The 14879-nt window shown below is 47.1% G+C and overlaps 1 protein-coding gene across 1 annotated transcript in view; it reads right to left on the reverse strand.

The window, feature by feature from the left end:
* Window positions 1-14879, reverse strand: part of ASXL2 (ASXL transcriptional regulator 2) — a 317528-nt gene that overhangs the window by 15634 nt on the left and 287015 nt on the right. Inside the window, exons 9-10 of the mRNA XM_030198635.1 lie at window positions 9382-9478; window positions 5168-5273 (exon numbers count right to left, since the gene is read on the reverse strand). Coding sequence (XP_030054495.1) covers window positions 5168-5273; window positions 9382-9478 — 203 coding nt within the window. The remainder of the gene's footprint in view (window positions 1-5167; window positions 5274-9381; window positions 9479-14879) is intronic.

Genomic DNA, 14879 nt, shown 5'->3' on the forward strand with positions numbered 1-14879 from the left:
CACCCTCTAACAGACCCAAAGAGGCAAAGTCTACGCTCTCAACATCCAGGCCGTGAGAGCCAGGGACCGGAGGCTGGGATGCAGAAGAGCCCCTTCGTTCTGCGTGATGAGGGTCGGAAAACACTCCAATCTCCACGGTTCTTCGGAGGATAACTCCAGAAGAAGAGGGAACCAGATCTGACGCGGCCAAAAAGGAGCAATCAGAATCATGGTGCCTCGGTCTTGCTTGAGTTTCAACAAAGTCTTCCCCACCAGAGGAATGGGAGGATAAGCATACAGCAGGCCCTCCCCCCAATCTAGGAGGAAGGCATCCGATGCCAGTCTGCCGTGGGCCTGAAGCCTGGAACAGAACTGAGGGACTTTGTGGTTCACTCGAGATGCGAAGAGATCCACCAAGGGGGTGCCCCACGCTTGGAAGATCTGGCGCACCACTCTGGAGTTGAGCGACCACTCGTGAGGTTGCATAATCCGGCTCAGTCTGTCGGCCAGACTGTTGTTTACGCCTGCCAGATATGTGGCTTGGAGCACCATGCTGAGACGGCGAGCCCAGAGCCACATGCTGACGGCTTCCTGACACAGGGGGCGAGATCCGGTGCCCCCCTGCTTGTTGACATAGTACATGGCAACCTGGTTGTCTGTCTGAATTTGGATAATTTGATGGGACAGCCGATCTCTGAAAGCCTTCAGAGCGTTCCAGATCGCTCGCAACTCCAGGAGATTGATCTGTAGACCGCGCTCCTGGAGGGACCAGCTTCCTTGGGTGTGAAGCCCATCGACATGAGCTCCCCATCCCAGGAGAGACGCATCCGTTGTCAGCACTTTTTGTGGCTGAGGAATTTGGAAAGGACGTCCCAGAGTCAAATTGGACCAGATTGTCCACCAATACAGGGATTCGAGAAAACTCGTGGACAGGTGGATTACGTCTTCTAGACCCCCAGCAGCCTGATACCACTGGGAGGCTAGGGTCCATTGAGCAGATCTCATGTGAAGACGGGCCATGGGAGTCACATGAACTGTGGAGGCCATGTGGCCCAGCAATCTCAACATCTGCCGAGCTGTGATCTGCTGGGACGCTCGCACCCGCGAGACGAGGGACAACAAGTTGTTGGCCCTCGTCTCTGGGAGATAGGCGCGAGCCGTCCGAGAATCCAGCAGAGCTCCTATGAATTCGAGTTTCTGCACTGGGAGAAGATGGGACTTTGGATAATTTATCACAAACCCCAGTAGCTCCAGGAGGCGAATAGTCATCTGCATGGACTGCAGTGCTCCTGCCTCAGATGTGTTCTTCACCAGCCAATCGTCGAGATATGGGAACACGTGCACCCCCAGCCTGCGAAGTGCCGCTGCTACCACAGCTAGGCACTTTGTGAACACCCTGGGCGCAGAGGCGAGCCCAAAGGGTAGCACACAGTACTGGAAGTGGCGTGTGCCCAACTGAAATCGCAGATACTGTCTGTGAGCTGGCAGTATCGGGATGTGTGTGTAGGCATCCTTCAAGTCCAGAGAGCATAGCCAATCGTTTTGCTGAATCATGGGGAGAAGGGTGCCCAGGGAAAGCATCCTGAACTTTTCTTTTACGAGATATTTGTTCAGGGCCCTTAGGTCTAGGATGGGACGCATCCCCCCTGTTTTCTTTTCCACAAGGAAGTACCTGGAATAGAATCCCAGCCCTTCTTGCCCGGATGGCACGGGCTCGACCGCATTGGCGCTGAGAAGGGCGGAGAGTTCCTCTGCAAGTACCTGCTTGTGCTGGAAGCTGTAAGACTGAGCTCCCGGTGGACAATTTGGAGGTTTTGAGGCCAAATTGAGGGTGTATCCTTGCCGGACTATTTGGAGAACCCACTGGTCGGAGGTTATTAGAGGCCACCTTTGGTGAAAAGCTTTCAACCTCCCCCCGACTGGTAGGTCGCCCGGCACTGACACTTGGATGTCGGCTATGCTCTGCTGGAGCCAGTCAAAAGCTCGCCCCTTGCTTTTGCTGGGGAGCCGAGGGGCCTGGCTGAGGCGCACGCTGCTGACGAGAGCGAGCGCGCTGGGGCTTAGCCTGGGCCGCAGGCTGTCGAGAAGGAGGATTGTACCTACGCTTACCAGAAGAGTAGGGAACAGTCTTCCTTCCCCCGAAAAATCTTCTACCTGTAGAGGTAGATGCTGAAGGCTGCCGGCGGGAGAACTTGTCGAATGCGGTGTCCCGCTGGTGGAGAGACTCTACCACCTGTTCGACTTTCTCTCCAAAAATGTTGTCCGCACGGCAAGGCGAGTCCGCAATCCGCTGCTGGAGTCTATTCTCCAGGTCGGCGGCACGCAGCCATGAGAGCCTGCGCATCACCACACCTTGAGCAGCGGCCCTGGACGCAACATCAAAGGTGTCATACACCCCTCTGGCCAGGAATTTTCTGCACGCCTTCAGCTGCCTGACCACCTCCTGAAAAGGCTTGGCTTGCTCAGGGGGAAGAGCATCAACCAAGCCCGCCAACTGCCGCACATTGTTCCGCATGTGTATGCTCGTGTAGAGCTGGTAAGACTGGATTTTGGCCACGAGCATAGAGGAATGGTAGGCCTTCCTCCCAAAGGAGTCTAAGGTTCTAGAGTCCTTGCCCGGGGGCGCCGAAGCATGCTCCCTAGAACTCTTAGCCTTCTTTAGGGCCAGATCCACAACTCCAGAATCATGAGGCAACTGGGTGCGCATCAGATCTGGGTCCCCATGGATCCGGTACTGGGACTCGATCTTCTTGGGGATGTGGGGATTAGTTAGAGGTTTTGTCCAGTTCGCAAGCAATGTCTTTTTTAGGACATGGTGCAAGGGAACAGTGGACGCTTCCTTAGGTGGAGAAGGATAGTCCAGGAGCTCAAACATTTCAGCCCTGGGCTCGTCCTCCACAACCACCGGGAAGGGGATGGCCGTAGACATCTCCCGGACAAAGGAAGCGAAAGACAGACTCTCAGGAGGAGAAAGCTGTCTTTCAGGAGAGGGAGTGGGATCAGAAGGAAGACCCTCAGACTCCTCGTCAGAGAAATATCTGGGGTCTTCTTCTTCCTCCCACGAGGCCTCACCCTCGGTGTCAGACACAAGTTCACGAACCTGTGTCTGCAACCTCGCCCGGCTCGACTCAGTGGAGCCACGTCCACGATGGGGGCGTCGAGAGGTAGACTCCCTGGCCCGCATCGGCGAAGCTCCCTCCGCCGACGTAGTCGGGGAGCCCTCCTGGGAGGTGGCCGCAGTCGGTACCGACGTCGGGGACCTCACCCCGGGCGATGGGCCAGCCGGCGCCACGCTCGACGGTACCGGAGGCGCAAGCACCGCCGGTACCGGAGGGGTAGGGCGCAACAGCTCTCCCAGAATCTCTGGGAGAACGGCCCAGAGGCTCTCGTTCAGAGCGGCTGCAGAGAAAGGCAAAGAGGTCGATGCAGGCGTCGACGTCAGAACCTGTTCCGGGCGAGGAGGCTGTTCCGGGCTGTCCAGAGTGGAGCGCATCGACACCTCTTGAACAGAGGGTGAGCGGTCCTCTCGGTGCCGATGCCTGCTGGGTGCCGACTCCCTCGGCGACCCAGAGCTCTCGGTGCCGACGCGGGGAGGCGACCGGTGTCGATGCTTCTTCGATTTCTTCCGAAGCATGTCACCGGAGCTCCCCGGCACCGACGAGGAGGACGTAGAATCCAGCCGTCGCTTCCTCGGGGCCGAGGCCGAAGGAGGTCAGTCTCGGGGGGGCTGTACCGCAGGAGCCCTCAGGGTAGGAGGAGACCCACCCGAAGGCTCACCGCCACCAGCAGGGGAATGGACAGCCCTCACCTGCACTCCTGACGATGCACCACCGTCCGACGACATCAGCAGACGAGGTCCCGGTACCACCGACGTCGATGCAGCTATCCGATGTCTCGGCGCCGATGCAGAGGCCCGATGCCTCGATGCACTCGATGCAGGGGCGGCCGAGGAAGATGGTCTGGACGCTGACGACGTCGATGCACTCGAAGATCCCGGTGCCGATGCCGACGAAGAGCCCGTGAACAACACGTTCCACTGGGCTAGTCTCGCTACCTGAGTCCGCCTTTGAAGCAGGGAACACAGACTGCAGTTCTGAGGGCGGTGCTCGGCCCCCAGACACTGAAGACACGACGAGTGTCGATCAGTGAGCGAGATAACCCGGGCGCACTGGGTGAACTTCTTGAAGCCGCTGGAAGGCTTCGATGTCATGGGCGGAAAAATCGCGCCGGCGAAATCAAAGTCCGAAATGACGGAAAAAGAGCACAAAAAAATTTGTAAGGGAGAAAATCTCGACCGAGGCCGAAAAGAGGCCTACCCCGACGACGAAAGAAAACTTATCGGGGCAAAAAGCTGGAAGTACGGGGAGGATTAACACGAAACCCGGGGGGGGGGGGGGTTTCCGGAGCACTTCCCGACACTTGAAAGACTTTTCCGAAGAAAAAACAAGTCAAAATAAATTTGGACGCGCGAGGTCGACTTTCCGGGGCTCGACACGGCGAAAACACGACCGTACCGAGTGCGGACAAAAGAAGACTGGCCGGCTCGAGCCGGTTTCGGGCGGGAAGACGGCCGCGCATGCGCGGTGCGCGCGGGCGCGCGAGGACTAGCAAAGGACTTTGCTAGAGAAGTTTCCGATTGGAGGGGCTGCCGTGGACGTCACCCATCAGTGAGAACAAGCAGCCTGCTTGTCCTCGGAGAAGAGCTGTTATCAACGCTGATTAGCTTGTTAAGCCAATTAAGTTACGTGCGTTGTTATAGAATATGCTTGGATTTCAGCACAGATCTCTAGGTGTGCTATACAGAATCTGGGTGATAGTGTCCAAATTCAAGTCTGAGATGTCATCTTTTCAAATAGCTCACTTCTATATGGCCAAAAGTTATGTACTTTTAGGCGGCTAAAAAGTCACTGCCTTAGGTGGATGAACTCTATTTTTACCTGCATAAAAGATCCCAAAGTTTTGAAAGTTTACCTAAAAACCTGTAGGTAATGAAGAGAAACTGTATGTGCTGCAAAGACTGGTAGATCACTGTGGAACCAAGTTCTATGCTTCTTATTTAGTAAATAAGGTCAAACACTACAAATTCAAATGCTCTACCATTCACAATGACCACTTAATTGCAAAAGAAAAGAAAAGCAACCCTGTCTGCCGATTAATATGAATGTTTTCATTTCTGGAAACCACTTACTTTTGTCCATAATAACTCTCATAATATTGCTCCTTCCATGGTTCCACCTTTTTTTCCTTCTCAGTTTCCTGACGTATTCTCAGTTGCATCTCTGGTGTAAATTCACCTACATAAACAGAGAAAGAAGGGAAAGGACGGGAAAATTAAGCTATAACAATAGAAAAAATATGGATAAAGTCTGTCTGTCACTGGAGATCTGAACAAATTAGATCACTAGAAAACACTATGAACTTCATTTATCAGATGTATACTCCCACACTATGCCTCTAGAAAAACAGGTAAGCCCAAGAAGCACTACTGATGGCTCTATGTGGGGAAATGGGATGTCCAGGTCAAGATGGTTACATTTCCTCAGAATTTTACAAAAGGCTCTGCCTAACATAGAGCCTTTTGTAAAATAAATATAAGGATGTGCAAGCGTGCATGTGTAGTTGCTGGCACATATAGATGAGAATACATTTTGCAAATCTATATGTGCAGTTGAAGCTTTACACAGGTCAAAGGGTTAAAAGGAAAATTTGCTTTAGGTGGATGACACAAAGATTTCCAATAGGTGGACATCCTGGAGGCAGTGAACAACATGAGAAGTGATCTAAAAAATTAGAAGAATGATCTACATTTGGCAGTTAAAATTGTATAATGTAGAATTGCTGCCAAATGTAGAGAGCCACTACAGGCTAGAAGTACCCTTCCACCACAAATGCTAAGGAAGTGCTTAGATGTGAATCCCACCTCCAGAGGACAACTATATACATGTGTTCATGTTTATTAGACTTGATATACCACCTTTTTTAGGGGAACCAAGCGAGTGCTTTATAGTTAAAATTTAGTGGAATAGGAAAAGAATGCCATAATAAATGATATGATAGAGAATTCAAGAGGTAAAAGCAAGGACAGCCAGAACAGAGTCAGTGGAATCTATAGGCAGCAGGATAAACTATGACCCATTGTTGCCCAAGTGTACATCGAATAATGCCTGATAAAATAATAAAGTCTTGAGTGTGGGCTTAAACTTGACAAGGGAAACTTCTTGACAAGGCAAGGATATATTTCTGTTACATATATAAAAAGGCTATATATGCTTAGTTTTGTGCTCATTCTTGTTCTATGTAAATATAAATACATTTCTCTACCAAACTATAATTTGTAGAAGAATAAGCTCTAATCCCCCAATATTCAGCTGGCGGCAGGCAGTGCTTTTGCTGTCCGCTGCCAGCGTTAAACCCAGATATTCAATGCAGGGCTGTGTCTGGTAGAAATTTTTGCTGTTTTCTAAGCGAGAACAATAAGAATTAGGAAGCATGGACATATAATGGCGAACAGCGAACACAATACGAGAGTACACTGAACTCTGCATTGAAATTGGATATAAGAACTGTCCACATCTGATAAGTAAAATCTGCTTTTACAGAGCTTTAGAATTGAAGCCAATTAGAGGCTTACAATAATTGAAGCAGCACCTGGAAGGGTCAGGTAGGGTTCAGTGCTATGATGTTTTGATATTGCTGTGTTATAAGCCGGAGCCATCACAAATGGTGGATTGGCACTACAATATACCCTGAGCACTAAAAAAATTTAAAAAAAAAAGATTTTTGAAAACAGTTAAAACACAAAGTGTTAGAAAAGGTATGAAGTGATAAGTTTGAGAAGTCACTGACTGGTATGAATATATGAACATTATTAATAGAACTGATACCAGATTTATTGAGTAGAAACCTAAAGACTATATTGATTTGCATTTATTCAAGACCATAACATCCACTTCTTTTTTTCTGCAGATGATATTCTCTTAATTTATCCAACTTTGTTCATTTCACCTAACCTTGGTCAACTTCAGTCCTGTTTGACAGATCTGTCCATTTAGTTTGCCAAGCACCAGCTTGTCCATAACCATTCCAAGACTGTAGCTTTGTGGATTACGGCTACTCACCCTTGCCCTATGTCCATCCCAGTTCTCTTTGATAGGCCCATTACACCGGTTTCCAATTTTTGTTACTTGGGCATTCAACTTGACTATAAATGGTCTTTTGAACCCCAGGTTGCTCAAGTCATTAAACAAAGATTTCTGACTTTACACAAACTTTGATCCATTCGCAGATATAAAGATACCCCATCTCTTCATACTCTTATACATGCTTTTCCGGTTTTGAGGTTAGACTATTGTAATGTGGTCTATTCCGGTATTTCTGGTTCTTTTCTCTGTCGTCTCCAAACTCTTCAGAATTCTGCAGCTTGTTTACTTTTCAGAGCTTGCAAATTCGATCATGTTACACCACTTCTTACGACTCTTCACTGGCTTCCAGTTTTATACCATCCTCAGTTTAAAATTCTGTGCTTGGCTCATCAAGCTTTTCATACAGGTTCCTCTTCCTATTTTTCAACCATTCCCTATACTCTCAATTGTGTCCTTAGATCTCTTGATTCAAATCGTCTTGTCCTACTTCAAATGGCTCATGAATCTACTTGGTCTTCTATGTTTTTTTTTTTGGCTCCACATATTTGGAATGGTCTGCCGCACAATATTAGAGGGGAAGCCTCTTTTCTCAAATTTAAGATCCTTCTCAAACTCATTTTTAGCGCTTGGTCTTTGGCTACTACCCTGTCATTGTTAAATCCTGAGATTGGTACTCTGTGTGCATAATTTCCGGCATCTCAGTGATTCCTTTCCTTGGTATGTATGGCACAGTCCTGTTGATTTATGGTTTTCTTTTTTTTTAAATGTTATTCTTTTTATTTTAATTTTACACTGCTGTGATCAATGCTGCTGCAACTGTGATATATCAAGTTTTAATAAACTATAAATTATGATTAGTGTCAATTAAGGCCATTTATGGTCTGTAATTGCTGGTTAACACCAATTAGATCCTCATTATTTATTTATATGCACATCTGGTCTTATAAGTTGTATGTACTAATTTGTGCACTAATGCCCAGATGATCAAAAGCCCTGCGCTGTTCCAAACAACGCCCTAAAAATAGCGCCGGGCTTTTCTGCATCGATGATCAAAGATAATGCATTCAAATCTAAGCAGCGCTATTATCTTTGATTATCATGTTTAAAGTGCGGGAGAATTGTGCCGAGCATGCACTCAGCACAATCCTCCCACACTTGTTTGACAGGTCTGGGCTGTCAAACGCCCAAACCTGTCATACAGCATGCCGAACAACGAGGCCGCCGCGCAAACCATCTCCCACCCTCCCGCCCAGCCCCGCCCATTGCATTCTGGGATGCACTGGGCGGGGCTGGGCGCCGCCATTTTGGGCGTCGACTGACTGGAAGAGGAGGGAGGCAGGCAGGCTGCGTCCCTCCTCCAACAAAAGGTAGGGGGGCCGGGAGGGGGGGTGTCATGACACTATAGCACACCACGGACCACCAGGGAATCTAAGGACAACGCTGGGGGGAGGATTTGGGGTGGGCTGGAGGTCCACCGGACCTCCAGCCCCCCCCCCCCCCGTCAATGGATCACAGTGGGAGATCCTTTGGTTGGAGGCGGCCAATCAACGATTTCTGGGGGTTTCGGGGGCTGGAGACCCACCGATCCTCCAGCCCCCCCCCCCCCCCCGTCGGTGGGTGGGAGGGTAGGATAGCATTTTTCGGGAGGCGGCGTGGGTTCGGGGGTGCTGGACACCCACCGGATCTCTAGCCCTCCATGAACATGGGGGGGGGGGATCGTCAGGGGGACCGGAGGTCCACCGGACCTCCAGCCCCCCGTTCGCGTTTGCCTTGGGGGGGAAGGGAGGCCTGCCAGCATGCAACTGCATGCTGGACAGGGCTCACCATTCCTCCCCAATGATCCGCAAAATCTAACGCCAGCTCGGAGCTGGCGTTGATTTTGCTGCAGCCAGTGACCCAATCTTTGGCGCGCTGGTCGCTGATCATTGGGGATGAATGCGTTAAGCGCCAATTAGCATGCATTTGCAAGCTAATTGCGCTAGAAGCCCTGTTTAGCATGCATTTGCATGCTACTTGCGCTGAGAGCCCTCGAGTACGCTGTTTCAGGCGCTTGAGGGTTCTGATCATGGGCCGGCTGCAAACTCTGGCGCTAGTATGGCGTTAACAGCCTCTAGCGCCAGAGTTTGCTTTTGATCATGAGGGCCTAAGTGTACTTTTGGGTGCCCAACTTTATAGAATTTAGGGGATAGCGTACTGTGGATTAGGCAGAGGTATGGTGGATATATTGCTATTACACGTATGAAAAGTGGATTCTGCTCACCTTCTGCCAACCTCTCCTTCCAGCCCTGGGCTGCTGAGGTAAAGAACTCATTGTTAAGGGCTGAACCACTTAGCTTCATGGACCCATCTGCACCAGCCTGTGAGAACCAGAAAAAAAAAAACTCATTAGTAATTGATACAGTGTTTCTATGGTATATTATTTTTGGTGGCAATTTTCAGATACCTTGCCTAAGTGCAAAGTCTGTGCATACAGATATGGTCCCTAATTTTGAAAGGGAAACTACAAGCATAGTTACCCTTTTAAAATAGCCCATGGCTTTATAGGATGTAGACTTTGCATCAGCTTTTACTATGGACAGAAATTTTGCTAGATAATGTGTATAGATTTTAAAATCCGATCTATGTGATTTTATTCCAACCCTGTTCGAAATATTTACCTGGGATTGGGAACACCTCACTTTAATCTGGCTAAAAGTATACACAATGGAAAGCCACAGATATGTTTAGGCAGAGTGTGTGAAAAGTGGCCTACTGGTTAGAGCAGTAGTTGAGACAGGGAAGCCAGGGCTTAAATCCCGCTTCTCCCACTGGTGTTCGAAGTGACCCAGAACAAGCCATTTTACCTTCCATTGCCTCAGGTACTTTACACCTGAAATGTAACTTGCCTTGAGGTTGGAAAGACAAATAAAATCTAATTGTTCTCTATGTACACCGCCTTGAGTGAACTCCTTCAAAAAGGCGATAAATAAAGCCTAATAAATAAACAAATAAGGTCATCTCTTCTACAAAATGTTCCTGTAATACTACTGGTATCCTGCTGTTGGAGTGGCAATTTGAAAAACTATGGAATTAATTTTACAAGGTTTAGGTGTCATTTACAGTATAAAAGCTACACTTTGAAGCAGCAGTTTTAGAAAAGTCACTGCTTACACATATATACCACAGCATGCATAGTTTTCAAGTTGGTGTGTTCAAGGTATTTTTTTTTTAGGGGGGGGGGAGGACTTTAAAAGCATATAAGTAATGCCTATTTTGCAAAAGAAATACAAGTACACTTTACAAAATTTTCCAGCCAGCATTTACACATTTACCCCGGCACGTGTAACTGTCAGTTCAAATACCAAAACACCCTTGGGTTGATATTCAGCCCTTGGTGGGTGATGTTTTTTAAACTTTGCCTTTGCATTTCTTATCTTTACAATTTTTATTATCACGATCCAATTGATCCAACCTATGTTTGGCACTTACAGTGTCTCTTTCCTTGTTACCACATCTCTTTTAAGTGCTTCCTGACATGGGCAAAATTAGACCCGAATATTCAGTGTTGGCCTTTATCATAAGTAGTGAATATACAGGTCTTTTGCAACATCCAGAGATTATACAGGTATGGCCAATATGCAGTGCCATATGTGGATAACTAACTGAGTATAATTAGGACAGCAGTGCATGGATAATTTTGGGGTTTGCCCTGTCTCTGTCCCCAAACTGGACAGTGCCATAGCAGTCTGCCTGGATATTCAGTGGTGCTATCTGGGTAAATGCCGTTGAATGGCTTGATACAGCCTGATTAACGGAACTTATCCAGGTAGGAACCTCACCTACATGTCTTATAACAACTTTGATCCCAAATCTCCAAACCAAACTATAAACCATCAAATATTATAAATAAAAAAGCATTTTTCAAGGAAATTATTTAAAATTAAATTTTGAGGTCAGATGATCAAGTGCCGTGATTCAAAGACCAGGCAACCTGAATATCCAACTTCAACACTCAAAAGGACGCCTTAATACGCCTTTTGCCTTACTCATCTAAAGCTACTCAAATTTGAAACACTGTCTGTAAGTACTGGGACATTTTGACATATCATTCTGAGTGGGGACACTCGATGAAATTACATGGAAATACTTTTAAAACAAATAGGAGGAAATATTTTTTTTCACTCAAAGAATAGTTAAGCTCTGGAACTTGCTGCTAGATGATGTGGTAACAGCGGTTAGCATATCTGGGTTTAAAAAAGGTTTGGACTAGTTCCTGAAGGAAAAGTCCATAGTCCATTATTGAGATGTACATGGGGGAGCTACTGCTTGCCCTGCAATTGGTAGCATGTAATGTTGTCATGCTTTGGGTTTCTACCAGGTACTTGTGACCTGGAGTGGCCACTGCTGGAAGCAGGATATTGGGCTAGATGGACTATTGGTCTGACCCAATATAGCTATTCTGTTCTTATAGTCTTATGTTTACACAGACTCCCAAATTTGCGTATAAAAGAGGGAAAAATTTAGGTGAAATATTTGATTAGGCATTTTACAAATAACTTTCAACAATTTTCATGTCATCATGAATGCGGACACTGTACCTACTGTCTTTATGCTTGGCAAACTGATCATATAATTAATCCGAGCAAGGGGCGACATTTTTTTCTGCTGGGACACACAGATTGTAATTCTTCTGAAGTAATACATTGTATTTGTTGTCCTTGCTACTTACTGTATATTGTACAAACATGCAGAACAGTGAAATTTAGAACTGCAGAACATCTTAGCTGTCTGAGAACTGGAAAACTGTAAGCGCCTCTGATAAAACACTGGCACAGTGCTGGCCATATTGCTAATTTAAAGTTTGCAGTTACGTTACAGTTAACATTTCACAAAAATTACTTTATAAAGATCAACATTTTATATATTTCTGGAACAGAACCCACAGGTTTGAATAAGGATATTGAATGGGCTTTGGTGTAATAACTACTACTACTACTACTTAACATTTCTAGATAACTCCGATGCTTAAGAGACTTTGTACCTATCGGGATCCTTTGCGCTATTAGTCAGCTGTTCAGAAGCACGTTTAAAAATTGCACACTTAAATATTAAAGGAGTTTTTTGGAGACCGATGAAAGAAACTAGATACCGGCATTGACTTTACAAAGCTCGGTATGTCTGAGGTTATTTCCTACGCGGTCTCCATTTTCTCCATAAAAAATTTTTCATAAAATACTTTTTTGAAATAAGTATCTAAAAATTTTGAGGAGAGTTTTAAGAGTTGTAGTTTCCTAACTGTGGAACATTTGCAACTTTCTGGTGTTGGTATTTGGTCTTGAATTGTTTTACCTTAGCACACCACCATTTGAAATGCAATACATTTCAGTTTTGTGAGGGATCTTTGGTGTTCAGTAAAAGAACAACCATGGATACCGATTGTGATGGTGCTAACTTGGGGAGCGTTGGGGAAGGGAAGGATTGTTTTTTCCCTCATGTTACTGCTCTTCTTGATGCTCATTTTTATAATGTAAACCTTTAATAAATATTTATTGATACAACAAAAATAAATGATAAGTAGTAGTAGTTGTAAGCGCTATTCTGTAAATATGTGACTATCTTGCATAATACATATTTGCAAGGGGGAGTACACATGGGCGGAGCATGGGTAGGAGAGACGGAACTCCCACTTATGTACAAAATGTACAGAATACTATAAGTTACGTGGGTCCCTGGCATATTTATGCACCTGCACTTATGTCAGCTCTATGGCTTGTGTAAATGCTGCTGCCTAAATGTTAGGCAGACCAATACCAGGTTGTGCTAGTCCTATATAATAATTCTCACCTCCAACGTTCTGACTTGCTGCCTGGGACCGTGGCTCATTCCGAGTTGGTCTGCTAGGCTCCGTAGATCAGGCTGACATCACCGAAGCCATTATGATGTCAACTTCAGAACCCGGGGGGGGGGGGAACATGCCTCACAGCTGATTCATGTCCAGAGGAGGGTCGCTGGACATGGGTGGCTGGAGGGGGGGCAGAGAAGAGAGGAGGGTCGCTGGACATGGGTGGCAGGAGGGGGGGCAGGGGAGAGAGGAGGTTCGCTGGACATGGGTGGCTGCAGTGGGCGCAGGGGGAGAGGAGGTTCGCTGGACATGGGTGGCTGCAGTGGGTGCAGGGGGAGAGGAGGGTTGCTGGACATGGGTGGCTGCAGGGGAGCCGAGGAAAACCTTGCTAGTGCCCTTTTCATTTTTGTCAGAAACGGGCCTATTTTACTAGTATTCTATAAAGGAACTGAGCCACCACAGAATTACCCTTTAAATGTAATCAATGCAAGCGGGTTGACATTTTTCTTCTGAGTCACTAGATAGGATTTCACTAAGCTCAGAAGGCAGAACCCCCTCTACCTTCAGCCTCTGTGCTCGATACACCATTAGAGTCCTAGAAGGATGAGAGTCTCCCTGTTTGAATTCATGACTTGAGTGAATGTCCAGGGCAGTACAAAATACTGTAATACGTGTGCCCTTTCCAAAACTCAGTCCATCAGTAGCAGTTTTTGAACTGAGTGTGTTTTGCATACAGTATTCAGCACAAAGTTATTAAAATACCATGGACTGAGTGAATTTTGGCAAAGGAATAAGCTACAGTAAATGAATCTTGCCTTGATGAACAAAATTAACTGCATAACTCAAAATGGACAAAAAATGGACAGAGTATTGGAAAAGTGCTCCATTGCTCTCTTAATCATTGATGCAAACCTCAGGGCCTAAACGAGTATTTACCTGACACTAACGCCTTCTTTGGGGCAGGTATAAATGCTGATGCCCATGTTTTTTTTTAAGCATATGTATATTGCCATTGTAAAACTGGAAATACATGCATACTTTTCTGGCCTGCCCAAGACAGGCCCATAGTATACCCCCTTCCAACCTGTGAATATTGCATACTCTTCCTGGGGTAATTCTGGAACAAAAGTATGCATGCACCTGTATTTTTGTTGTGAAAATCCTGAAAATCCATACATAGTATTTGTCTACTTTATACCCATGCCCCAAACAGCGAAAGATACATACCTGTAGTAGGTATTCTCCGAGGACAGCAGGCTGATTGTTCCCGCTGATGGGTTGACGTCCGACGGCAGCCCCAGGTCGGGAATTCTTCCTACCAACAGTTTGCTAGAGCCCTTGTGCGCACGAGTGTGCGTACCGCGCATGCGCGGCCGTCTTCCTGCCTGTCGCGCGAACGTGCCCCTCCGTCAACTTACAAAGCAAGACAAGGGAAGAGACAATTCCAAAGGGGAGGCGGGCAGGTTGGTGAGAACAATCAGCCTGCTGTCCTCGGAGAATACCTGCTACAGGTATGTATCTTTCGCTTTCTCCGAGGACAAGCAGGCTGCTTGTTCTCACTGATGGGGTACCCCTAGCCCCCAGACTCACTCAAAACAACAAACAGGGTCAATTGGGCCTCGCAACGGCGAGGACATAACAAGAATTGACCTATGAACCAGAACATCTAACTGAGAGTGCAGCCTGGAACAGAATAAAAATGGGCCTAGGGGGGTGGAGTTGGATTCTAAACCCCAAACAGATTCTGGAGCACCGACTGCCTGAACCGACTGTCCCGTCAGGTATCCTGCTGAAGGCAGTAGTGCGATGTAAATGTGTGGACTGAAGACCACGTCGCAGCCTTGCAAATCTCTTCGATAGTGGCTGACTTCAAGTGGGCCACTGACGTTGCCATGGCTCGAACACTATGAGCCGTGACATGATCCTCAAGAGTCAGC

This window comes from Microcaecilia unicolor, chromosome 3, assembly GCF_901765095.1.
Source record: "Microcaecilia unicolor chromosome 3, aMicUni1.1, whole genome shotgun sequence".
In the NCBI taxonomy this organism is placed as follows: Eukaryota; Metazoa; Chordata; class Amphibia; order Gymnophiona; family Siphonopidae; genus Microcaecilia; species Microcaecilia unicolor.